This window comes from Elephantulus edwardii, unplaced genomic scaffold (genome assembly GCF_000299155.1).
Source record: "Elephantulus edwardii isolate Elephantulus edwardi_28Jun2011 unplaced genomic scaffold, EleEdw1.0 scaffold00121, whole genome shotgun sequence".
NCBI classification, from domain to species: domain Eukaryota; kingdom Metazoa; phylum Chordata; class Mammalia; order Macroscelidea; family Macroscelididae; genus Elephantulus; species Elephantulus edwardii.
In genome coordinates, this window is record NW_006399871.1 from 9,723,052 (window position 1) to 9,750,946 (window position 27,895).

Below are 27,895 nucleotides of genomic sequence, written 5' to 3' on the forward strand. Positions count from 1 at the left end.
CTCCCTCTCCCTCTCCCTCTCCCTCTCCCTCTCTCTCTCTCTCTCTCTCTCTCTCTCTCTCTCTCGGAGAGGGATCGGAAGAAAGGAAATACTCGCTGGCAACTGATGGTCAATTCTGAGACTCTGAGTCATCGATGCTAAGTTCATTGTTAGCATTCGGGTGGAACATTAAGTCAATAATGTCTAAAACCAGCACTCTTGAATCCTGTAAGAAGTAGTTCTTAGAGAGTACACACACTCCCCTTTCTCACCAGCATTGCTAGGTTTCAAAGGCCAAATGGTTGTTCTGTGGAAATCAGCGCTTTGTGAAAATGTAGAATGACTACATCAGATGGCAAAATGGAAGATTTTGTACGTTATGTAACTGCCAAATGACAGCATTTACATAACTGTCAAACCACTGATAATCATGGTTCATAAAATGACACGCAACCTAAATTACTACCACCAGTGGTACACACAGAACACCTTAGCCTTTATTACTGTCAGATACATTGTTAATGTGCAAAATAGTTGGACAACAGAGTTTTCACTATTAAAATGTAAAGTGCTGGATAATGAGGTAGTTGGTAAGTAAGAGTTGGTGGGACATATGAGACATTAGCTAAAGGATTTATTTTAATCTATTTCTAAGAGACTGTTTGCTATGCTTCGGAGAGCTGGCCAGTGACTAGGGATGACAGAAAGAGAACTGATGCCTTTGAGCTGCGGTGCTGGAGTGTTGAATACACCGTGGACTGCTAGGAGAACAAGCAGGTTTGTCCTGGAGAGAGTGAAGCCAGCCTGCTCCTTGGAGGCAAGGATTCTGAAGCTTCGTCTGACATACTTTGGGCATGTTGCAAGGAGGGACCAGTCCTTGGAGAGGGGCACCATGTTTGGGAGTGGAGGGACAGTGCAGGAGAGGAAGAACCTTCATGAGATGGACTGATTCTGTGACTGGGGTGGTGGGAGTGAGTGTGTCGGAGATGGTGAGGTTGGCACAGGATAGAGCAGGGTTTAGGGCTCTTGTACCTAGGGTCACTATGAGTCACAAGCAACTCAACGGCACATAACAACAACAACAACAACAACAACAACAACAACAAGGGACTGTATTTGGTTCTCACTAATCTCAGAGCAGGCAAACTTGAAGGAGGTAAATCTTGGATACACTTGCCACAACTCAAGAGCATCAAATCTCCTCTTTGGACCAGTCAGTCTTTTGGAGAGTTCAAGTAAAAACGTCTGAGGTAGACAGGTCATCCCAAGATCACAAAACAAGACTCCGTGATTATTGCTGAATTTTGTGAATTTCACCTTACAATTCTGACTATTCTTATGTTATCAACTTTGCTTTATATATACTTGTGATCTTTCCCTTTGGTAATTAAGTTCATGACTAAGGTTTATTTAGACTTTATACTTCTTTCCCCATTAGCTTTTTTTCTAATGCTTTGAGAGTGAATGGATTTGTTAAATTAGCCCAAACATTAGGCCGTCAGTGCCAGTAACATGAAAGAACACTGGATCTGTCACCTTTATACCCAACATTACCTTCAAATGGGCCATATATTTATGTCTTATCTGGGAATACTGGCTCAGTATCAGGCCATATGCTTGATCTAATCTATCAGAACCCAAAAAACTTCTGAGGCTGCCTGGAAACCCTTCTGATCCCAACTGCCAAAAGTGCATTCATTCCTATAATGAAAACATACAATGTACCACTGGATTGGAAACTTTAGTTGCCATAAGAGAGGTGGAGAGCCTTTAAAGTCAACAGATCAAATGAAATCCTAGAACCATATCTCAAAAAAAAAAGGAATGAGGGTAGATATTTCTTAGAGCCTTTATACTCTGGTATGGTACCCCTCAACCTCAAAAACTCATTTGTCATTTATCTGTTCCCATAGCTGCGGTTCAAATCCACCAGATGCTCTGCTGGAGAAGGAGGGACAATCTCCTCCTGAACCAGCCAGATCCAATTTGACGGTACACACACATGTAATATTTAAAAGAAAAAAATTATCTGTTACCATAGCTCACATTTCTGATGACACTGCAGATGAGCTTGTGGCTCAAGAATTGTTAGAGTCTCTGGCTAAATTTGTACTAAATAACAGACTCACTCTCGATTTCATTTTAGCTCAGCCAATGGGAATGTATGCCCTTGTTAATACTCTCGTTACTGGACGAATACTTAAGGGGAAATAGAATAAGATGTTGAAAAGATTTATCAAAAAGCAACTTTGGTACATTCAACACACTCAGCCCTTATTCTTAATTTTTTAGACATTTTTGTATCCAATAGTATTAACTCTTTGTTATGTCTGTGCTGTAGACTGGAAGACTGGAATAATATTTCTATTGACCATAATACAATTAGTCAAATGTAGCATGACATTTTTGTCTAAATCTTTATGACTACAGAAATTTCTTTAGCCATCACAGAATCATGTCCTTTAAAGAAGCCGAGTCCTTATAATGAAAACGGAAATAATATTAACCAACTATAATATATAATTTTTCCTCTTCTAATTTCTTTTTTTAAATATTTTTATTGATTTTCATAGAATAATTCCTTTACATTATGTTTCATTCATATGCATTGCATTTTATACAGTCTTTTATTTACATTGTGCATCATACAATTATTCTTACAATCCTCTTATATTTTCTTGAAAGTTTTATTAACTTTTAATCTATAGAAAAGATCTTCCTTTATTTAAAAGTCTTTGAGTTGGCCTTTTTCTGGCACTTGCTCCCAAACTGTTCCTTCCATTCAGCCTAGCCCACTATCATATTCCTATGAACTCACCCTGAAGACATGCCCTAAATCTTCACAAGGAGAAGAAAGAAGTGCATTTTCTTTCAATAACAACCAATATTGTTGAGTAATCTGAAGCCTTTTGCAGAAGAAAAGTTGTCTGATTGTGGGTGATCAGTGGTCCCTAGAGTGAGCTAATTAACTCTTAAAAGGACAAATACTGCATAAGATAATTTTTGTAAGCACAGAAAGATAATTAGTAAAATACATATGGGAACCCAAATGGGGGAGGGCTGATGATGGTTGGGGTGAAACCACAGGGCTGCCCGGTTAGGTGGGTGGAGGAGGGGCAAAGAAATGGGAAGGATCTGGGTGAAAAGACAGGGCAATGACAGGCAAGGTTTCAATGGTGATTAATTCTGTAAAACATAATGTGTGGGAATGATTGTATGAAACACAATGTAAACAAAGAATATTGTGAAACACAATGTATATCAACTTTGTAAGCAAACCAATAAGAAACAGATATTAAAAAAAGAGAACATTATGTGATATAGGACTATAAGTTTCATAAGCTGCAAAAAATAGACTAAAACATACCAATAATTCTTGATGATGGTACCAGAATGAGACAAAAGTCTTTGTTGTTTTATATAGAAGGTGCTCATGGAAGCAGTAGTCAAGAAATCACATGAGGTATGGTATCGGGGCAAAACTGGACACAAAAGACCTCATGAAAAGCTAGAAAAGCAAAGATGTCATTTTGATGACTCAGGTACAGTGGGGACTCAGGCTATGATATTTCCAATTGTCTCACATGTCTGTGGAAGCTGAACTATGAAAGAAAGAAGAAGAAAAACAGAAATTCATGCATGAATACTTGACTTGCCTACTCTGGACAGGCCAGCTGGGAAGACTAACTGCTGGGAAAAGGACATCATGCTTGGTAGAGTCCAGGTCAGTAGATATGTGGGAAATCCTTTATGAGATGGACTGAACCAACAACCACTACAATGGACTCAAACACCCAATGACCATGAAGACAGCATAGCACTGTGTCGTGATTTGTTCTGTTATATAGAAAGTCACCATATGCTTTGATGGCTCCATGGCAGTTAAAAACAATGAAACCAGAGAACAAAACGAAAATGTAGTAGCCTGAGGAACATGTTTTAATAGACAATCTATTCACCTTTATACCAATGTTAATGTTGTTGTTTGCCAGAGTCGTAATGAACCCACAGCAGACTGTGTAGCGGGTTTTCAGAGGCAGTAAATCATAGGGGAAGAGATTGTTCATGCTTCTTCCCCTGAGCAACTGGTGGATTCAAACTGCATGCCTTTGGGACTGCAGCACAGCTTAACACTACACCACCAGCACAACCTTTATACTAATACAACTGTAAAACAGTATTTGCTTTTTTTTCTGGAGAAAAGTATCCATGAAGGCAAAAGTGCTTGTACTCAGGAAAGTCATCAAACAGCCCTAATCTTGCTGATTGAATGTCCTCTATGAGAAGGAAATTGGAGTTGGATGTGGCTTCCAGGATGGATCTAGGCAACAGCCGTCTGGTGAGGTTTGCCCTTCAGTGGCTGTGATGGTCCCAGACATTAATGGCACACTCAGTGACCTCTACAAGAGCACTGTTCATAAGCACATGGGCGACTCCACCTTTACCAGGAAACTTCTAGAAATAATGGAGGAAGCCACTGGGTGGTGCGCCCATCCTGTGGTTTCTGATGCTAACATAATCTCTTCTTTTGGACACCTAGTTTCCATGTGGTTGTTCGGTGCCATTGAGTCAACTATGATTCACTGTAACCATAAGAACAGTCGATCTGAACCTTACTCTGTCCTGTACCATTCTCACCACCTCTGATATGCCCATGTCCATTTTAACTGTCACTCGTTCAATCCTCTTATTGAGAGTCTTCCTCTCTTTCATTAACCCTCCGCCTTTCCCAGCATGATGTCTTTCTCCGAGGACTGGCCCCTCTGGACAACATGCCCAAAGTAGTTTCATTTCCTCCAAGGCAGACTTGTTTGTTCTTTGGCAATCCATGGGATATTCCGTTTTCTTCTCCAACACTGCAGTCCAAAGGCATTGATTTTTGCAGGCTCATGGGGATTGCAAAATTCAGGCTACACAGGAACCTCTCTAAAGTACTCAAGAGCAACGGTGTGTCTCTGGAGACGAAGGTGCGTCTGATACAGGCCATGGTCTTTGCAATCACTTGTTATGCATCAGAGAATTGGACAATGACTAGGGAGGATAGAAGGAGAATTGATGCCTTTGAGCTGTGTTGCTGGAGAAGAGTATTGAGAGTACCATGGGCTGCCAAGAAAACAAACAGATTCATCCTGGAGAGGGTTAAACCAGGCTACTCCTTGGAGGCAAAGATTCTGGGGCTTTGTCTGACATACTTTGGACATGTTGCAAGGAGAGACAGGTCTTTAGAGAGGGACATCATGCTGGGTAGAGTAGAGGGACAGCGCAGGAGGGGAAGGCCCTCTATGAGGTGGATTGATTCAGTGACTGGGGTAATTGTGATGGGTGTGTCAGAGGCAGTGCGATTAGCACAGGACAGAATAGAGTTTAGGGCTATGAGTTGCAAGTGACTCAACGGCATATAACAACAACAAGTATATGTGACTTTGGGCAAGCAACATCATTTCTCTAAGCCTCAGCGATGAATTGGAAATAACATAACCGGGCTTAAAAGAGTTTGAGAAGATGAAAGTGGACAACACGTGTTAAATATTCACACGATGTCTGGAACTGTGGACCCTCCTTAAACCTGCTGCTCTTGTCCTGCAGGCCTGGGTCCTGGCTCAAGGTGGTGAAAGTCTGGCGGCTCAGATGTCTCTCATTATTTTCAGTGCACTTGAATCATTATTGCATTCTTCTCATTCAGTCACTTGTTCACTCACTGCCATTGTTTTGGAGCCACTCAGAGCTGATTCACGAGAGAGTATTCAGAGGCTGAAATCACATGGGAGGAGAATGCCTATCTTTCTCCCTCGGAGAAGCTGGTGAATTTGAACCACTTGCCTTGGGGTTGGCAGCACAACTCCTGACCCATTATGCCACCAAAGCTCCCTTCTTCTGTACTTAGTGATTAAAACATGATTATTTTTTTTCCTACCATAAAAATGTCTTAGACTCTCTGCTTTCCACTTTTAATGAGAATATCATAAAAGAGACAAAGGACTTTGTATTTCTCTTTTACGAGAGCAGACTAACTTACACATACTACTGTACAAGAAAAAGAATAATACCATTGCCTGGCTGGGGAGTGGAACAAGCCCAGTGCCCAGACATCATTGGTCATTTCTCAATATCTGTTTAAGTCAAGCATCTGGGAAATAGCCACGCTGCCAGGCAGGGCATTGGGGCCTGTGGGGAATGAGGAGATGAATAAGCATGGTCCCTGTCCTCTGAAAGCAGGGCCTGGGGAGAAGGGTAGGAGGGCCCAATAGCTGGCAGCAGAAGGAACCCTTCACTATACTGTAAACAACAGGCTACAGATTTGCGGAGGGGACAGCCAGGCTGCTCCAAAGACGGGACTTTCGAGTTAGATCTTGAAGCACAAGAAAAACAGTGAGAAGCAGAGAAGATGTAGAAAGGGTTAACTCAGACGGATGCAAGGAGATAAGTCTTGAAGGTGTAATGGCATGAGGTATAAGGGAAGGCCTTGCAGCCTCGTGTGTGCACGCTGTGAGAGAGATGGGACCAACTCCAAGGGCTTAGGGTGTCCCAGTCCTGTGTCTAGAAGTCTGGGTTTGGGACTGCTGGCAGTGAGGCAGCACCGCAGGTTCTTGCCGAGACAGCTGTAGTTATCAAACACTGTCATTTGTGAGTGCTTACCCTGTGCCAGGTGCGAGGCAGGCACCGTTGTGTCTCTGGGCTCACTGACCGGCCATCTCCACTTGACGATGCAGGTGCTGGTCACTCCGCCTTATGGATAAGAAGCTAGTGTCTCAGGATGGGAACCAGCGTGACCTGGTGGAGATTGGATCTGCACCCAGATATGTCTGACTTTAACGCCCAGCCCCTTAACATGCCAGCCAGAGAGCCTTGTATTTTAGAAAGATAATACTGGTGGCCACAGGAGGAACAGATTCAGGGCTGGAGAAAATGAGAGGCAGAGAAAATGTTATAGGAGACTTACTGGAGCCTGAAAATCAAATGTCACAAAGCCTCGAGGCTGGGCAACAGCAGTGGGGATAAAAAAAAAGCAAGGTACAACGTGCTGAGATGGCAAGTGAGAGAATGTAGCTTAGAGTGAAGAGAAAGGAGAAGGCAAGATGCTGCTGTGCTTTGCAGCTGATGGGTCTGCAAGGTGCTGAGACCACTGGAGGATCAAGACGCAAAGGAGGCTTATGAAAGACGGAGAGGGTGGAGTATCTAGAAGCTCTTTTCCTCACAACGCAAGAGCCTTAAGTAATCACAAAATGCCAAATTGGAATAGTCGCCATGCTATTTGTTTAGCTTTTATTTTATATTATTTTCCAAGTTAAATTCCCTGCATGGGAGGGTAGGTGGGATTATCATGTTTAGAGCTGGTTTTAGTAAAAATGAGACACAGGTGAAAATGTGGGGCCTTCCAGTTCTCCTTCAAGCTGGAAGGCGATAATGAACGCACTCTAGGGCGCCAGGGGGAACAGTGGGCATCCCAGGAGCAGAAGGGAGCTTCCCAGGGGTCTTCTAAAAACAGGTTAGACCACACACTTTGTAGGAGTTGCAGGCAGAATAGAGAGGTCGCTTATCAGCTCAGTAAAAACAGGGCAACACTACCTTCTGTTTAGAAATACTGTTGGGAGAGTCCTCGGGGATGGAAGGAAAGAGCAAAGGAAGGAAATGAATCCAAGTTAATGTGGATCCATCCCATGCCAGGAGGTATTCCAGGCTGCTCATGAGTTCCTCTCTTACGCCAACCATGTTTAGCTGGTATTTTAAAGCCTGTATTTAGAGAAGAGGAAGGTTCATTGCTGGGATTCCAGCTCATGCTCCTTCCCGGGGCATCACCCCTCTCCCACACTCCTAAAGGCTGCGGTTGTCACAGAGGAACAGAAGCCAAGTGAATAATCAGCGAACAACCACTGGGAAGAGCAAGGCTGGAATGCAGAGCTCTCCCGCCAATTCGGCTTCCACCAAATAGCATCAGTCAGATAGAGCGGAGTATTTTGGCACATTCAGCTTGATTGGTTCCACAACCAACACTCTCGGCACCAGCAGTCAGGAAATTTTTTTAAAATTATTTTTTGTGTGTGTACCGTCAAATCAGATCTGACAGATACAGGAGGAGATTGCCCCTCCTTCTCCAGCAGAGCATCTGGTGGATTTGAACCACGTTCCTCTGGGATTGCAAGTGCAGCTTCTTGCTACTAGGCCACCAGAGCTCCCTGCATTCAGGAAATTAAAAGATGAACTGCACTGGGTAAAGGTGCTGTCAGAGACCTCTCCAAAGTGCCAAAGAGCAACAACATCAGTCTAGAGACTAAGATGTGCCTGGTTCAGGACATGGTCTTCAAAATTAATTACTATGCATCAGAGAGCTGGACAATGACTAAGGATGATAGAAGATGCATCGATGCCTTTGAGTTGTGGTGCTGGAGAAGAGTGTTGAACATACCAGGGACTCTCAGGAGAACAGACAGGTCTGTCCTGGAGAGGATGAAGCCAAGTTGACCCGTGGAGGCAAGGATCTTGAAACTCCATCTCACATACTTTGGGCACATGGCCAAGAGGGACCATTCTTTGGGGGGAGGACATCATGCATGGAAGGGTGGAGGGGAAGGTCAGAGCAGGAGAGGACGACCTTGGATGAGATGAGTGGATACGGTACCTGGGGTTCTGGGGTCAGGTGTGTTCGAGACAGTGAGACAGGCTCAGGATAGGGCGGGGCTCAGAGCTGTTGTGCATAGGTTCGCTGTTTGCCTTAAGAGACTCAATGGCACATAACAACAGACCAAAGTGAGGTTGGTGCAAACAGTGAACACACCGGCAGTTACTCAAAATGTCAGCGGTGTAAGCTCACCCAATGGTTCCCTGGAAAAAAGCCTGGCTTTCTACTTGCAAAAAATAAAATGAAAAATAAATCAGCCAGTGAAAACTCTATGGACCACGGTTCTACTCTCATGAACTACGGGGTCGTGATGCGTCACAGGTGACTCAGGGCAACTGGGTACCTCGTGAGAACAAGCCACAGTGGGGCTGTGAGATCTGTGGAGGAAAAAGGCCTTCTCTCTCCTTCCGAAACCCATCTAGGATGGGGCAGCCGTGGAGAATTAGAGTGAAAACAAGGAATGTGCTTTGTAAGAAAATCTGCTCTCCGTGTAACTCAGACTTTACGGCCCCACTTGGCTCTGTCCCTACAGCACAGGCGCCATCTTGGCTTGATGAAACACTTCCATCAAACCACCGAGCAAGCAAGGAAATGCGTCCAAGTGCCCTGATTTGACGTATCTTTCTGCTTTTCTCTGTTAAGAAAAGAAACGCCATATGTCCTCCCAAAGAGTTGACAGAAATCTGCTAGAAAATCTCAATGCAAATGTGTGTCAGAGCTCATGAAGCATAAGGCATGCCAGTGATGCCTCTAAACCCCGTCAAAATACATTCTCCCCGAGCAGACTCCTGCTGTGAGGGGAGAGTCCATGGAAGACAGAGGCAGGGGATTGTGGAAAGACACCGGAGCACGAGTCTAAGAAAGCAGCACACGTCAGGACAGGAGCTGATGGCAAGGAAGCGAGAGAAGGGACCATGAGAAATGAGGTCTTAAATCACCTCAGTGACCAAGGCCACTGATAGAAGAAGCACAATTTTCTTTTTTAAAATGATGACTGTGAAAATGAACTTTCAAAAAGATTACTGTCTGCAGGTAAGTTCTAGCATGAAACCAAGTGATCTGTGAGTTGCCTGGGGTCATTGTCTCGCCCTTTCCATAACTAAGGCCATGGAGGTTTGATGTACAATGACCCCACATGTTCAGTTTGAGGATCAGGCCAGAGTACGACGAGGAGGAGACCTCTACACACGTAAAGGGATCTCTGGTGGCCTAGTGGTAAGAAGCTGTGCTGTAATTGCGCAGGTACGTGGTTCGAATCCACCAGCTGCTCTGCCAGAGAATGGTCAATCTCCTGTATGATTTACTGCCTCTGAAAACCCACCGTAGGGTCAGCTATGGGTTGGTTCCTACTTGATGACAATCATATTAATAATACATGCAATAAAGGAAGCAGGTGTTCCTTCCCTGGAAGGGATGTGACTGTAGTCTTCAATCTTTTACTTTTATTACACTATTTCTCCCAAGAATGCTCTTTTTGTTTGTTTGTTTCTAAAAATGTGTCTGATAAGGATCAGAAATACTTTACCACAGTGGGCAGTAACCAGGGCACCCCTGGGCTGCAAGCCTGGCTCGGAAGAGGCCTCATGAAACAGGCAATTGTTGTGTAAGTTCACCTGGAATGAGTCGCAGCCCAGCAGCCAGGGTGAGCGTACTACTGGCGAGGTCCTCCACATGACTTCTCTGCTTACGCTTTCTGTCTCGCCCAGAACAAAAGCCGAATGTTCTTTGTGTGGCCTGTGAGGCTTTGCCCGCTCTGTCTGGTTGCTGCCACCACACTCCAGCCATCCTAGCCCTCTCTCTGTTCCTGATCTTATCAAAGTTATTTCAGAACTTTGCATGGATTCCTCTGCCTGAAGGTCCTGACTCTGGGGAATTTTCCTGACTTTTTCTTTCTTGTCCTTCAGGTCTAAATCCAAAAGATAATTTGATTAAAGAGACCCTGATCACTCAGGACTCCTCATCCTCACCATACCCTCCCACCTGACAGAATCTTCTTCTTGATTCTCTTTCCTATTTTATATCCACCCCTTTGTGATTTCTACAGAAGCAGATTTTCTCGTCTTCTCCTGTAGAAAACTGCTGGGTGGGTTTGCTAAGCATGCAGCCACTGCACCCTCAATTGAAGGGTGAACAATGGGCTGTGGGTGGGTCTGTTATATACAAAGTCACCATGAGGTTGGGGGGTGTGTGTTTGTGTGTATTTCTTGTCGTGTACCATCGAATCGGATCCGACTGGCACGGGAGGAGATTGCCCCTCCTTCTCCAGAGGAGCATATGGTGGATTTGAATCGTGTACCTTTGGGATTGCAGGGCAGCTTCTTGCCCCTAGGCCACCAGAGCTCCGTCACCATGAGTTTTGATGGCTCCATGGCAGCTAAAAATAATGAAACTAGAGAACAGAACTAAAACATAGTAGGCCAAGGAACATATTTTAATATATTACCTATTCATCTTTATACGAATGTTATTGCTGTTGCTGTTTGCCATAGAGTCGAAAATGACCCACAGCAGAGCCTGGAGAGTGTTTTCAGAGGCAGTAAATCATAAGGGAAGAGACTGTGAATCCTTCTCTCCCTCAGCAGCCGGTGGATTCAAACCACATGCCTTTGGGACTGCAGCACAGCTTCTTAACATTAGGCCACCAGCACACCTTTATACTAATACAATTGTCAAATAGAATTTGCTGGTTTTCTGGAGAAAAGAATCCACTAGGCCACCAGCGAAGCAATTGTATAAGAAAGATACTTATGCCAGGAAACAGAAATCTATTCAATCCATCATATATCAAGAAGTTTTTGATCCAGAAAGGATCTTGTATTTCAGACCTGTAAAGATTAAGGGGGTCTGTGGGATTTACTCCTTGAGAATATTCTCTAAACTTCAGGCCAGAATTTTCTAGCCCCTTTTTGCACTCCTGGAAGCAAAGTGGGTCTAAGAGCCACTTCAACCAGGACTTCCTTTTCCAAGTACCAGTGTAACACCCTTCCCAGTGGAAGCAGAGAAGCGAATGCTTACTCTCAGGCTCTTAGGACCCATGTTTGGAACATGGGCCACTGAGGTTTGATGAGAACCAATAAAACAAGACCTACGATGTTTAGAAATCCAGTTCCCAAAAGGTATGGAACTATCCTCCACTCTGCCAGCTTATGACTCAGCAAACCAAACTTCAGATGGTAGTGACCATCCCTGAATCATCAGTGAACCTCTAAACCCAGCCAAAGTGAGACATTTCAGCCACCTTGTCCAGTACGGACAAGCTGGTTCTCAGCAAAGGGCCGATATCCATCAAGAAAAATGGTTTCTCAAGGGGTTCTGCTTCTCCTGAGCAGGATTTGGGAGTCCAGTTCCTAGAAGACATGGCACCCGGAGGCCACGGAGCAGCCACTGATGTCATTGTGTCTCCTGGTTTATGAACATTCATCTGCTTGGGCTCTCAGCGAGTGGGAACAGTGGTGGATGGAGGTGGGGCTGGGGAGCCCACATCACACTCTCTGTGTAAGGCAAGGCTCCTCTTGGCGAGGTAAAAGCAATTAGCAGCCACTTGGCACTACGATTTCCTCACTGTCTATTCTTTACCCCGGAGTATCTGGGAATGGAGGATTCAGAATTTGCTCCTATTTGCTTACTATCTTAGTCAGATTTCTCCTAAAAGCAGAGTCTCAGCCAAAGATTTGGGTACAGGGAATTCATTTTTGAAGACTTCATGGGCTGAACTGTGTTCTTTCTCCCCCAAAATATGTTTCCACTTGGCTAGGTGATGATTCTCCATGATCTGGAAGTTACGTGAGGACGGTGATTTGGCAGTGATGCAGTGATGAAATCTGGCAGTTACAACATGACATAATCACCGTCCCCCTCATGATGTCCTCTGATGTGACTGGCCAGTCATGAATAGAAGTAGCATCCTTGCTCAGGTCATAGCCCCGAGCCCATTAGTTACTGATCACTGGCTTCTGAGAAGTATTATTTCTCTGGTACTTCCAGCCTGTCTTTGACACAGAAAGAGGAGCTCTTCCTGTCAGAGAGAAAGCCTTCAGACAATCAGACTTCCGGTCAGTGTGCATTGCCAAAAGACAGCGGAAGAGGAGGAGAGCTTCTGGAATAGTTACACTGGCTCAAGTGTACACAATCTCACTGTGTGTGTTTGCAAACGGCACAGCTGTATTTCAGATTCTGCATGTGTAAGTTGGACAATGAATCAGAAAGATGTCAGAACCAATGCCTCTGAATTGTGGTGTTGGAGAAAAGCATTGAATATATCATGGGCTGACAAAAAACCCCAAATCTGTCTGGGAGGAAGTACAACCAGGGTGTACCTTATAGGGTGGGAGAAGTTCATCTCACACACTTTGGGAATGCTGTTAGGAGGGACCACACCTTGGAAAAGGACAGCATGCTGTGAGAAAGGGTTACGGGTCTAACACTAGCAAAGGGACTCCAATGTGGAATGATCCAGAAAGTGACTCTGAATATACAGACTACAGCATGAAATGACGTGTCACCACTGGATAACGCCAGTGGGTTACAAGACCTCCGCTCATGCGCTGAGCTCCTCCAGAAGAGGGTGTGAGGAGGGACATCTCACACTGTCCCCTCTCCCACCAGGCCTGGTGAGAGGCATCATGGACATTAATTACTCCAAAGGGAAGGGCTTTCTGGGTGAAGGAGCTTAGAGGGAGATGAGGCCTTGGGACAATGTGTGGCCCTGATGCTTTCCTAATTGCCCTGATTCAGAAGCCTTCTCTGCTCCCCAGGGGCACTCCCGAGTGCTGGTGGAGAAGCACTCGAGATGGGGTCTGCGGGATGAAACAGGGACACAGAGCCTCTGCCCACCACCCCAGCCGCAGAAACCTGAACCGCAGGCCAGCGGATTCCGTCCTTACCTTCTTCAGCTCGTCCTGGACGCACTGGCTGTTGTCTTCAGAGGACAGACTCTCCTTCTGAGTCTCCGACTCTGTCTTGGGTTCGAACTCCTGGTCCTCCCCGGAAGAAGTCTCCTTTTCACTCATTTTCATCGCCAACTCGTACAAGCGGTTTCTCAGTTTCTCCTCGGTGGTGTGTGTGCTGGTCCCGGGGTGCTGAGCCTCATTGCTGATGTCAGTCTCAGATGAGTCACCCCACACCTACATGAAAGTCAGCATCATGAGATGGGGACCCCTCAGCTGCAGTCATGCTGCCTCTTACTCCCCATAACCCTTGAGTTATGCAGCGAGGACCAACGCTCGCTGGCCTGAGTGGCATTTTCCAGATGAGCCTTTGTAACTTCCTACCCTTCAGCGTGGGCCTCTTAGCGCGCTGACAAAGGATTCAGGCAGAGGGGAGCCGGTGCTCAGAGCGGCATCTGCATTCAGTCAGGGATTCACTCACAAACTACTTGCAGGGCCTGGGAGGCTCTGGGCTGGTGTTGCTGATGGACACTGAGCAAATCTGGACAGTTCCTGCCCCTGTGGCTCTCAGGACCCAGTGGAGGAGACACACACTTCACCACATGTGCACTTAAAACGTTATGAACCATCACCAAGGGAGGAATTTTTCTTTTACTTTTAAAGAGAAGAGCGAACTGGAGGGGAGGGGTGGGCAGGGAGCAGAGTGCAACAATATATGAATGCAAATCCAAAATCTCTGTAAATGTTCATTAAAATTAATAAAATAATAATAAAAACAACAACGTTATGAACCATCATGGGGGTGAGTGGGGAGAAAGAGAGGTGGGGTCCCCTGTCAGCCCACACATGGCTGGGGGCTGGGGGAAGTGGCATCTCAGCTGAGATCCATTTTGAGTTTCCCAGCTGAAAGGGAGAGAGAGAGAGAGAGAGAGAATGAGAGAGAGAGAGAGAGAGAGAGAGATAAATAGGATTCTGGGCAAAGGTTTTTAGGGGGCACAAGGTCCCAGCGCATATGTAGGAAGCAGCGTGTGTCCGTTCTTTAATAATTACAGTTGCAGCTTACTGATTACATTCACTGCCCCCACAGCCCATGTCAGTGGTGTGTCCAACACATTTCTTATGAACAAAGCCCCTGCCAGCCCTAGGGAGCTCTGGAAAGAGAGTGTGACCCTTGACCTCATGCTGTTGCTGTTGTTACGTGCTGTTGAGTCAAACCTGACTCATAGCTGACCTTCCAGTGGGTTTCCAGAGGCTGTAAATCACATGGGAGGAGACTGTCCATCTTGACCCTGACATTGCAGAGCTGCTGGTGGACTTGAACCACATGCCTCTGGTTTGGCAGCGCAGCTCCTTACCACAGGGCCACTAGAGCTTCCTGACCATGTGACAGCTACTGTTGTCACGTGTCAGCTATTGCCGTACTGCAGGGTCAGAACCGACCCACAGCTCACCCTCTGGTGGGTTTTCTGAGGTAGTTAATTACATGGGAGGAGATTACCCATCCTTATCCTGCAGAGCTGCTGGTGTCCTCGAACCATGGGCCTAGGGGAATGCAGCACAGCTTTTTGCCACCAGGCCACCAGAGCTCCCTGAATGAGGCAGACAACCCTCAGCACAAGATCCGGGCCCACTGGATCCAATTTTAGATCTTCAGTTTTTTTCTTTGAGTCACGTTACTTGCAAAGCTTGTTATTTCACGGCTTGACATCTATTCTTTAGAGGGCTCCAAAGAACAAAGAAAATGTGCCAGTTTTAAAAACAGAAGAAGGGAGCTCTGGTGGCCTACTGGCAAGAAGCTGTGTTGCAATCCTGAAGGCGTGTGGTTCGAATCCACCAGATGTTCCACTAGAAAAGGAGGGGCAAACTTCTGTGTCAGTAGGATCTGACTCAACAGTACACACACACCTCCACACACACACCCCAAAAACAAAAACCAAACCAAAACAACCCAGAAGTAAACTCTTTCTCCTTTGCACATTTGAACCTCTTTACACACGGCTTCACGGGAGCCCGTGGCAAGCCCGAGCTGCATGACGGGATCTTCGTGGCCTGATTTCTTCTGCCTGTTGAAACATTTTGCTGTTTCATCACCCTGGGAGTTATGTTATCATTACTCATCAACCCTGGGAATTATGTTATCATTACTCATCAACAATTTCCAACTGCCCTGCAAGAGATTAAGGTACTAAGAGAACAGAACAATGATGGAATTGCCTCAAAGGATGATTCAATAGTGAAATAAATCAGGGCTATTTTGAGGCTCTATTGAGCTTGCATTACACGTAGCTGAGAACTGAGAACTTTTCATAATGACAAAAAGAAGAAAAGTGACAGAGAACGAGGCTCGAGATTATTAGATGACGCAGAAGAGGGAGGCCAAGCGAAGGAGAGTGAGCCTTTTCTAGTCTAACGATGAGACGAACTGTGTGAGTGAACCCCCAGACCGAGCACCTCCCGATGACAGTGCACAGAACCAAATTCCTCACCCTCACGCCTCGGAGAGGGAACAATCCATCACCGAGGACGAGGAGGAAAGAAGGATTTGCCATCCCCTTAGTCATCCAACACTTTGCAGCTAGGACCATCCTGTTTTGCTCTAAGGACATGCGACAGCATTCTTTCATCCTTTGTGGTATTTGTACATCAGTTTACTCAATATGGCTTTTTTTTGAAGCCTTAAAAATATCATAACTTTTTTATTATAAAACTGGCTTATCGGTAGGATTTCTGGTAACGTGCACGGGCCCCAGGGCCTCCAAACTTCTTGGATTCGCAGCAACGAGGGTCAGCTACAAGCAAGGTCAGGTCATACTGGATGAGGATGTCTTTGATTTCCTTCTTGGAGGCCTCATCCACATATTTCTGGTAATAGGCAACCAAGGCTTTGGAGACAGACTGGCGGATTGCATAAATCTGGGCAACATGACCACCACGCTTCACATGGACTCGAATGTCCACACCGGCAAAGCCTTCTTTACGCAGAAGCAGAACAGGTTCCAGGAGCTTGTACTGCAGCGTGCAGGGCTCAATCATCTCCAGAGGTCGGCCGTTCACCTTGATAAGGCCGTTGCCCCGTTTGCAGTGTGCCAAGGCTGTGGTGGTCTTCTTGCGTCCGAAGACTTGCACGGACTGCCTCAATATGGCTTTTAAATGGGCAGAGACTGAAGGCAGATGCCCGTAGAAAGGTGGCTGGAAAGAGATGGATAAAGTGGAGATGGAAGAAAATACATTGATGGGTCGAAGACAGAGAAGGGGTCCACTGGACCCAGAAGGTTTAAAAGAAATGGCTAATTTTCCCCTCCTCGTTCTCACTGGGATTCAGTGACTGGCACTCCTAGTGTGCTTGGGGAAGAATTCTTTCTCAGCAGAAGAAGAAGGACTGCTTAGAGGATTCTTGGAAAATGAGGAAGATGTTAACGTAGGAGGATGAGGGTGGGTATTCTTGTTGAAGGAGGCCTAAGACACACAAGGCTGCCTGGTGTGGTTAAGAGAAATAAGTGACATGGGAGGAAAAGGCAGTTCAGAACGGGGATGTGGGGAGCTTGAGAAATTGGCTCCATGAGAGAAAAGCTGCAGAAGGTAAAATATCAGTCAAAGTAACCAGACTTTATCAAAGAGATTTGCTGTTATGGTTGTTATGCACTAAATAGGCCAGGAAGTCAGCGACTGGCTGTCTAAACTCTGACTCTTCTTCAGTATCTTTACTTAGAAGATCTGTATTTTCAACAGCTGGACCAGCCGTAAGGAGCCGCGCTGCCAACTCAAAGGGATAAGGTTCAAATCCTCCAGTTGCTCCCTGGGGGAAAAGGTAGGCAATCAGCTCCTGTGTGGCTCACAGCCTCTGCAAACCCGCTGAGGGTCAGCTCTGAGTCGGTTCTCACCCCCTGGGACATAACAACCATGACCACCACACAGACTCAGCAGACTTGGCAAACCGAGCTACCAACTGAACCTTAACTCTGATTTGCCCCTGTTCCTGTTAACTGCCATCGGCTTGGATCCTGACTCATTCATTGCAGCCCCATGCAGCAGGGGATGAAGTGCTGTCCGGTGTTGTGATCCTCGGTGAGATGGACACGGTGTCTGTGGCAATAGGCTCCAGTGTGTGGGGGATGATGAGGACGGGACAGGCCAGGCCAGAGTTCAGATCTGTCACTCTCAGGGTCACTCAATGGCACCTAACAACAAGAAGTCTTATGTTGATCACCTGACTGGTGACAGACTCAACTGTTGTGATTCAAAGGGTTTTCAGTGGCTAGTTTTAGGAAATGTTAGAGAGAGATCAGTTGGCCTAGTGGACTGAAAGTGATGCTACCAAGCCAAAGGTGGGTGACTCTAATCCATGGCCCTTGGGCCAGTTTTTCATTGTTTTTGGTCAAACATTCTTCTAGGTCATATAGCCCTGGTGTGTCCACCTGTTGTACAGAGGTAACGTGGTTGTTGTGAAGCTGAACACTGTGACTGATGTGTCAAATCTGAGAATGGTTACCCACGGTGGACAGTGTTTGGTGGCGTTCCCTGGTTAAAACAAGCTTGGAAGCAGGAGTGGCATCCACTTCCATAAATAGCTTGTCTCTGGAAACCCTATGACCCTGGAGAAAGGATGAAAGTCAAACAAGTGTTGAGGACTTTCGTTCACAGGGTCGCTATGAGTTGCCTACGACCTGACGGCACTTAACAACAACAACACCAACAACAACAAGTTTTAGGAACTAGATCAACAGCCCTTTTTTTCCTCCTGGTCTGTTTTAGTCTGGAAGTTCCTTGAGTCTATCCAGGATCATAACCTGCCCTGTGCTCCAAGCTTCTACTGACAGATGGATGCTGGCACATGCAGTGAGTTCACTAGGAACCAAACCTCTCATATTGTTGCTGTGTACTGTCAAGTCAGAACTGACCCATTGCTGACCCTCAAGTGGGCTTTCAAAGGCAGTTAATCACACAGGATGAGACTGCCCATCCTCTCACAGGGCATGTGGTGGAATCGAACTATGTGCCTTTGGGGTTGCAGCACAGCTTGTTACCACAAGTCCACCGAATCTCTGGGGAAAGGAGAGAATTCTACCACTGAGCCACAGTTGCTTTTATGGTCTTTCTTTCTTTAGTTTTGGCCTAATTACTCTTTGGATAATAAAAATGACATCAAATAAAACCCACCCCTTTCTGTTGGAAACAGATGGCCCCATCTTTCTTACTTAGCAAAAAAGTCAACAGTCAATCGATGTCATGTTACTTCAACAGGAAGTGGGAGGCGCCTAGTTGAATGCAGGAGAAGAGGGAGAGGAACTTGAACTTGGTTCTTAGAGAAGACAAAGGAGCTGTCTAGTTGTTGGCCAGAGAACAGGTTCTTCCATTTCAAACGGACCTCAGGTAATGAAAGAGTGTCACCCAGATACCAAATATAAGCAGCAGCTCAAAGAGATTATAGGGAAGATGAAGAGGTGAGTGGCGAGTTTGGAGAATATGTCATGCCTTGGGAAAAACCCACCGATGAGAATGTCTTGTGAGGCAGCTGGAGGGCTTTCAGCAGAGCCTGCGTCTGGGTAAGTGTTGTAAGCCATCTGCAGGAAGCCTGTACAACTCCACGCGTGCTTCATGTCCAGCCGTCCACCTTAAAGACTGGGGGACAACAAAGACACCTTCACCACATGGGAATTCAGGCTTCTCATCCTTTACTTCCTGAATTTAAAAAAAAAAAAAAGGACCGGCTTTTGTTCACGGCATGGTGTTGTTACTTTGAAAAATAAGAAAGCCGTGTTTTTCATGTTCTCTTCCCCTGCAGCTCCAGTCTCTCAGGCTGAGCTGTAAATGTTTTGTCACAGGGAAGAAAATAGAACCAGAAGATCGCTGATTAGCTGACTCTCGTCTCCACAGCCAGATTCCCGGAGTGAGAGGAGAGTGAGAAGTTAAAGCTTCCTATTCAAAAGCCGGTTTCAGGGGAGTAAGATGAGGCTGGAGCTTGGCTCTCCTGTCAGCCAGAAGGTAAGAGGATGAAGTGTATCCAGAGAGACACAGGGTTAGATGGGGGTTCAGGCTTCTCATCCCCACTCCTAGGCTCAATCCGAAGGTGGGGTGGGGCCTGGGTAGGAAGGATGTTAGCTCAGTTGAGGAGAAAGCCAGATTACCCTTCATTCTTAATTTGGATCTAGGAGGAGCTGCATGGCTGTCAAGTGTCCTTAATCTCATAAATCTCCAATAATATGGGAGGCCGCCCCCGAGTGTACCCCACTGAAGGGGTTTTCGGGAGGCTGAAGTGGGCCTCAAGGTCTTTCCATATTCTTAGGAGGCACAGAGGACCCCTGTAGTAGGTCAAGGAAGATCCCTGATAGTGCTGGAAGTGGACTAACTTGGGGGGGGGCAGTGTGTGAGGTACATGTCTCTGATGGGAATGAAGAAGCTGGCCTGGCTTCTGGATTGGGGTAGGGGAGTGATCTCAGGTAGATAATCCTTAATATTAAGATTCCTGATTTTTTTTTAAAAAAATAGTAATCCCTGAGAACAGTACTTCTAGGCCAGAGTCAGTGGAGACTTAGAGAGGTTCCACAGGTTCCAAACTCTGTTTAAAAATGGACCATAAAGTATTGAGTGTGTGCGCACTTAGAAATTAATCAGAAAGGGAGCTCTGGTGGCCTAGTGGCAAGAAGCTGCGCTGCAACACTGATGGTATGCGGTTTGAATCCACCAGATTCTCTGCTGGACAAGAAGGGGCAATCTCTTCGTGTACCAGTCGGATTTGATTCGACGGTTCACAACAATGAAAAAAAAAAAGGAAATTCATCAGATTCTCAAAAGGGCCCATGATAAAAAATGTTCAGGAAGTGTTGTCATTCAGTAACCGTTCCACTGTTTTCTGGACGTATTTCTTAGAACCAATTTATCTGAAGGAGGCATCAAGCATTTCTCATGCTTAAGGAGAATCACTGACAGACATTTAATCTTCTTCAATTGGGGGAAGATCTGGTCCCAAGTTTTAGAAACTGTTTCCGGGTTATTGGTTGTGTTGGCTCAGAAGAAGCCAAGCAGCCTTGTCTCAGAACAGATCTACTTCCCGCCTTCTTATTATCTGTCCTCAATTTAAGATTCCATTTGATTGCAGGTCCCATGCCAAAAGAGACCTCAATGGTGAGAAGTTTGGAGGCCTTTCTCCTTGGTGTGTTTGGTGGCTTAGTGGTAAGGCATTGCACTGCTAATGTAAAGGTGCACGGGTCAAATCTACCTGTTGCTGTTCAGGAGAAATATGGACAATCTCCTCTTGGATACTTGACCACCTCTGAAAGCCTGCTGGAGGCCAGATACAGGTCTACTCCAACTTGATGATACAAAACAAGTGTAACTTTGGATAGGATTAAGGTTAACTATTAAAGACACTGTGTTGGCACTTTACAGAGACAGGTGTCCCTGTGGGATGCCTCGGTGTTTACAAGGAGGTGCCACTTCTACCTCCAGCTCAGCTGACTGCCAACATGCCTGGATTTGTACCAGGGCAGAAAGATGAGAAGTCTGCTCCTGTGAAGATTTACAGCCTTGGGTACCAACCAGGTGGAGGATAAGAGTTGACTAAAATGGGAGTGACTTTGGTGTCATTAGGAAAAAAAAGAAATAAAAATTGGTCGTAATTTGGTGTGACAAGATTTCAAAAATATCTTTTAAGAATAATGAGAAATCCTACAACCAGGAGAAGATAAAATAGATGAATGGGACCTTCTAAGAATCAAGTCCTTATGCACATCCAAAAACTTCTCCAACAGGGTAAAAAGGGAAGCCACAGACTGGGAAAAAGTATTTGGTAATGACATATTAGATAAGGTACTTATACCTGGAATTTATAAAATACTTGAGCACCACAACAAGATAAAGGTAAATAATCCAGTTGAAAAATGGGCACAGGATATGAACAGACACTTCACCAAAGAAGACATTCAGATGGCCAACAAGCACATGAAGAAATGTTCAAAATCCCTAGCTCTAAGAGAGATGCAAATCAAAACAATTATGAGATATCATGTCACCCCAGTCAGAATAGTAAAATTTAACAGAACAGCAAGCAACAAATGCTGGCGAGGTTGTGGAGAAACTGGAAATTCACTGTTGGTAGGAGTGTAAAGTGGTGCAACCACTGTGGAAGGCGATATGGCACTTTCTCAAAAAGTTGCAAATAGAGATACCATTTGACCCAGCAATTCTACTACTGAGAATATACCCCAAAGAGACCATAAATGCCACCCAAGCAGATATATGCACACCCATGTTTACTGTGGCTTTGTTCACAATAGCAAGGAGTTGAAAACAACCTAAGTGCTCATCAACAAACAAATGGATAGAGAAGCTGTGGTATATTCACACAATGGAATACTATGCTGCACTGAAAAACAAGGAACTCATGCAATATTATTGAAAATGGGTGACCCTGGAGGACATTATGCTGAGTGAAGTATCTCAGTCACAAAAGGACAAATACTGCATGGTGCCACTGCTGTAAAACAAGACTGACACCAGGGTGAGAGGAGACTGAGAAAGATGAGTTCAAGAATGTATACTGCATTGAAACAGATGAGGGAGGAAACTGTTTAGAAGGGAAAATTATTAGGTACTTTTGTCATGACAGGAGTCCAGAGTGAAGGCTGCACAGTGGAGTGGACCTGTGGGGAAGGATTGTAAAACAATGAAGGAATTTTTATTTTACTTTTAAAAGGGAAGCGGTGAACCTCCAGTCATTCTGACTGTGCAGCTGAGTGTGTCCCCATACGCACCACCCAGGGATTGCTATCTTAAGCCAGCAGAGTGAAAACCATCAGACTCTGCCAGACATTGGCCAAAAGAAGAGTGTTGAGAGGATGATCCTGAACCAAGAACTACATAACAGGGAAAAAGAAAAAAATTAACACGGAACCTGTGGAAAAATACCCAACAAAACAAACCAAAAGTAACCTGAAGTCTTCAAGTCATTTTTACTAAAACCAGAACACAGTGTCAGATAGCAGTTTCTCCTTCTCATTGCTGTTGCTGTCATGTGTTATGTTATTATTATTTTGTTGTTCTCTCTGGGCCCACCATTAATCACAATGCTAATCCTTCATGTTGGGAGTCTTCCTCTGTTTCTAGGGCTCTGGTGTCACAGTCCATCCAGAGTTGCACTGCTAGCCTATTCTTGTTGTTGTCATGTACCATTGAATTGGAACCGTCTCACAGCTGACCCTCCAGTGAGTTTTCGGAGGCTGTAAAATGCACAAGAGCTGACTGCCCATCTTTGTCCCGCAGCTGGTGGATCCGAACCTTGGACCTTTGTGTTGGCAGCAAAACTCATCAGTAAGCCACCAAGAAGTAGCCTGACTCATTGTTGTTGCGTTCTGTTGAGTCAGAACTGACCCACAGTTGACCCTCCAGCAGGTTTTCATAGACAGTTAATCATATGGGACGATACTGTCCATCTTTCTCCCATGGAGCTATTAGTTGGTGGATTCAAACTGTGTGCCTTTGGGATTGCAGCGCAGCTTCTAACCACTAGGGCACCAGAATCTCATGAGGGAGTGAAGCCACAGTCTCGATGAAGAGGAGTGGAAAGTCATGAGGAATCAGGACCCAGACACAAAGGACGACACAGTGGGAGATACATGAAGCCAAAGGCCTGAAAACACAGCTGTTGGAGTGTATCCTGTGCGTGATGACAGTAACAGCAGGATTCAGGGAAATCAAAGAGGAGACATTTTTGATAGGTTTCCTAGAAGACCAAGGAAAAGATCCAAGAGAGAAAGCAATAAGAAAGGAGGACAGACTTGGAAGACAGAGGAAAAGAAATTCCACAGGTCAATTAAAAATACATGGTGGGTTGAGGGGGAGAAAAAGAAAAGCATCCTACTGGCAAACTGTAGGGAGACAGGTAAACAAACACCTACCCTTCCTGTCAAGAACTGTGCTTTATAAAGAAAGAACTGCTTTATAATCCAACAAACAAGCAGGAGCGGCATCCACTTCTGTAAACAGCTCGCCTCCGGAAACCCTATGAACCTGGAGAAAGGATGCAAAGTCACCCACGCAAGTGTCGAGGACTTTCATTCATAGGGTCGCTATGAGTTGCCTGCAACTCGACGGCACTTAACAACAATCCAACAAACATCCTAGAGAAGAGAAAAAAAAACACACAACATGACGCATATAGAAGAAAACAAGATTTCCGGTTCCTTGTCAACACTAAATGCCAAGGGCTGCGTGGTGCGGAGTGTGGGCAGCAAAAAGATTCGGGGGTTTGGGTTTAAGAGGGCTGAGGAGGGGGCTCAGCATTGCACAGGCGACCTGTCAGCTTGACATACAAAGTCACGCACTGGATGAGCTTTGTGGCCAGGGATCTAGGTAGAGCATACGGAACAGCAGTTTCACTCTCCTCTGTTAGTCACGGGGAGTGAGGTCAAAGAGTCTGGCAGCCTAATGAACTCCTAGAGATGAGCCCTCCCTAGACTATAAAGACGTAGAAACTGTGAAAACCATATAGAGAGAAGGCAGTAAAGGCAGCATTATAACGTGAAAAAGGTACTTAGCTTACAGCAAACACTAAAGTGTTCTTGTTAAATTGATCCAAAGTCAATGGCATCCCAAGTGCCACAGAGAATAACTGCTCCCCACTTCCCTGGCGGTAATCTTTACGGAAGCAGACTGCCATGTTTTGCCCCCATGGTGTAGTTGGGTGCATTTGAACCACCAACCTTTATAGTTCAGTAGCTGAGCATGAACTGTGCCACTCAAAGGCCTTCCCCACCTACAATCAAATCCAGAGCAAACTCATTGCTCCCAGGTGGATTCTGACTCAGGTCGAGCCAGCACCGGTGTCCGAGCCTGTTCACCTTCCTACTGTGGGGTGGCTGGTGGATTCACCCCATTAAACTGACCTTTTGGTGAGCAGCCCAGCATGTAACACAACGCCTACGGAGATCCTAATTATAGTTCAGGGGAAATGAAAAGAATGAGAGATGAGAAAACAATGATGACGAGAACGTCTGGTATAATTTCACGTCAGACACTGAGAAAAGCTAGAGGAAACTGGTGATTTCCTATGAAATTGCAAATTACCAAACTGGGTTCAAGAACAATTGGAAAATCTAAATACTTTAACAATGATGGAAAACAAATTAATCAAGAAAAGACAAATTTTCCTAGAGGAAGGGGTAGCAGGCCTAGACAGCTCTCGTCCTCTCTCTCTCTCTCTGCCTCTGTCTGTCTCTCTCTCTCAAGCTCAAGAAGCTTTATTAAGGGGTCTCCCGGGCAGGATTCCTTGGTCTACAGAGAGGGAAACAGGCAGAGGGACATCAGGGAAATACCGCCGAAAGCTCTCTCTTAACTCTTTCAACTTTCAAGAAAACTATTTTTAAGGTCACATAAAAGATTCTAGAAAGCATTATTAGTATAAGCTGATATAAAAAACTGAGCAAACAGCATGGAGACAAAAAACAGCCTAAGAATCCAGGTTTCACAGACTGGAATATCATTCAAGTAAAATTTACACACCAAGTATAGAAAAAGAGTCAAAATGAAGAAATTTACAAATGTGATTTCTTTTCCATGCTGACCAATTAAAGAGGAAAAACTGTCTGATCATCTTGACAGATGCCAAGAGAGCAGTTGGTAAAGCTCACGTTCCCAATTTAAATTCTTGATGAGGCTAGAGAGAGACAGACGTGTCCTCATTTTGATGTCTAGCAAGAGCGAGAACAGGCATAATGTGGAGATTCTGGGGGAAGGTCAACACGGACGGAGAGAGAGCCTGACAGGATGCAGATGTCACGGCAATTTCACTATATTTTGCAGACTTTCATTAATGCAATAGGATGAGGAGGAGAAGTAAGTACGAGAACAGACAGGAGAACTAAAAATGCCACTACTGTAAACCACGTGACTGCCCTGAAAGAGCTGAGACCCACCTGGGAGGGTAGGAGCCCCAGGAAGAGAATCCAGGAGTGCAAGATGACATATGGAAAAGATACACATCCAGACCCCAGCAACACCCAATTTGACCTGTATACCAACGTTCACAGCCGTGTTACTCACCATCGCAAGAATGTGAAAACAGCCCAAATGTCCAACTACAATGGAATGGATTGAGAAATGATGGTACACTCACACAATCGAATACTACGCAGCACGCAGGGGCAATGATTTTGTAAATCACTCCCTAACTTGGGAGGGACTGGAGAGCATTATGCCAAGTGCCATAAAGACAAATACTGTATAAGACCCTTATTGTAGGACATGTATGAGGATCCAAAGGGGTGTGTGTGTGAAACAGGGGGTGTGTGTGTGTGTGCGTGTGTGTGTGCGTGTGTGTGTGTGTGTGTTAATCACAGGGTCACACAATTTGATGCGTGGAGGGAGGAGTGGGAAAAGGAAATGGGAAAAATACAGTGTGAAGAACAATGTGTAAGAATTTTCTAAGTAAACCAGTAAAAAAAAAAAATAAATATTAAACCCCTCCCATAATTAAGACATATAAGGGCTTAATAGAATTCATTCACACATCAGCAGAAAAACCGAGTACAGCACCCCTAACAAAGATAGCTAACAGCATTGAACTTCACATCTTCATGGAGGCAGACTGCCACGTCTCTCCACAAGAGCAGCTGCTGGGTTTGAACTCTCCACCTTCCAGTTAGCAGCAGAGCATTTAAATACCTCACCACGAATGCACTTCAGCCTTAAAATGTTGCTGTTGTTAGGTGTCATCAAGGTGACTACGTCTTACAGTGATCCCATGGACAAGAGATCAAAACTTCAACCCACCCTGTGCCAGCATTACCATGTGTGCCACACTCAACCCCAATGCTGCGGTCACTAATCTAATCCGTCTCATTGAAGGTCTTCCTCCTTTTCACTGACCCTCCACCTGTTCCAGCATGGTCTTCTAGTCTAAGGACTGGCCCCTCCTGACAGCTTGGCCAAAGTCTGTGAAATGAAGTTCCACCATCCTTGACTCTAAGGAGCACTCTGGCTGCCCCCACCTCCAAGACAGACTCAAAGGCATCGATCCTTCTTGGATCTTGTTTATTTATTGTCCAACTTTCACATGTGGAATCTGAACTGTTGTTATGTGCTGTCAAGTCGCCTGCAACTCATAGTGACTCTACAATAGCTCTGAATCCTGCCCTGTCCTAAGCCAATCCCACTGACTCCAACACATTTCTCTCCATCATTCCAATTACTGTGTCAATCCAGCTCATGCAGGGTCTTCCTCTTCTGCACTGTTCCTCCACCTTTCCAACTATGAAGTCCTTCCCAGTGACTGGTCGCTCCGAGCAACATGTCCAAAGTATGTTGAGACAGAGCTTCAAAATCCTTACCTCTAAAGAGCAAGGTGGCTTCACCCTCTCCAGGACAGACCTGTTTGTTCTCTTGGCAGACCATGGTATGTTCAGTACTCTTCTTCAGCACCACAACTCAAAGGCATTGATTCTTCCTCTAACATCCTTAGTCACTGTCTGGCTTTCAGAAGCGTAGCAAGTAATTGCTAAGATCATGGCCTGGATCAGGCGCCCCTTAGTCTCTAGGTGGAATGTGAATTACAGCTATGCAATTTGCAAACACACACAAATGCGCATTTACACACACACACACACACACACACACACACACACACGCTGCAGGGTGCATCTGGGCCAGTGTGACTCTTTCAGAAGCTGTCGTGCCCCTCCCTTAACTTCCAGCACTGCACACTGACCAGAAGTTCCAATTTCCTAATGGCTTTCTCTGACAGGAAGAGCTTCTCTTTGTTTGTAAAGACAATTGCCTTAAGAGCCACTGTGCCCAGTTGACTCATAGTGATATTACGCATGAGACAAAGCCAAACTGCCTCAAAGGGTTTCTATTCGGAAGCAGAGCATCCTATCTTTCCCTCCAAGCATGACTGGTGGGTTCAGGCTGTTCACCTTTTGGTCGGTAGCCAGGCATGCCACCAAGAGGCCTTACAAGTGTCTTAGTATGTTAAACAGAAGACAGGTGGGCAAAACAACTGTGAGATAGCATCTCAGCCCAGTCAGAATAGCAAAATTTAACAGAGCAGCAAACAACAAACGCTGGCAAGGCTGCAGAGAAACTGGAACCATTATTCACTGTTGGTGGGAGTGTAAAATGGTGCAACCACATGGAAGGCTGTATGGTGCTCTCTCAAAAAGTTGCAAATAGAAATACCATTTGACCCAGAAATTCCATTACTAGGAATATACCCTAAAGAAACCATAACTGCCACCCAGGCAGATATCTGCACAACCATGTTTATTGCAGCTTTGTTCACCATAGCAAGGAGTTGAAAACAGCCTAAGTGCCCATCAATAAACGAATGGATAGAGAAGCTCTGGTATATTCACACAATGGAATACTATGCTGCACTGAAAAACAAGGAACTCATATAATATATGAGTTATAATTATATAAT

General features: G+C 45.3%; 2 protein-coding genes across 2 annotated transcripts in view; both read right to left on the reverse strand.

Moving 5' to 3' along the window:
• MYRIP (myosin VIIA and Rab interacting protein) overlaps positions 1–27,895 on the reverse strand; it is a 295,832-nt gene that overhangs the window by 70,537 nt on the left and 197,400 nt on the right. Inside the window, exon 10 of the mRNA XM_006893071.1 lies at positions 13,480–13,719. Within this exon, the coding sequence (XP_006893133.1) occupies positions 13,480–13,719 (240 nt within the window). The remainder of the gene's footprint in view (positions 1–13,479; positions 13,720–27,895) is intronic.
• Positions 16,195–17,384, reverse strand: LOC102856079 (40S ribosomal protein S16-like). The gene is made up of 2 exons (XM_006893006.1): positions 17,364–17,384; positions 16,195–16,671 (listed from the first exon to the last, which is right to left on the reverse strand). Exons 1-2 carry the CDS (start codon positions 17,382–17,384, stop codon positions 16,195–16,197), a joined length of 498 nt encoding a protein of 165 aa, XP_006893068.1.

Coding starts and splice junctions, on each gene's coding strand:
- LOC102856079 (XM_006893006.1), bottom strand. CDS start 17,384: ATGGTTGTTATGTCCCAGGGG. Junction 16,672..17,363: donor TGGTTGTTATGTCCCAGGGG/GTGAGAACCGAC, acceptor ATCTCTTTCCAG/CCACCTTTCTACGGGCATCT.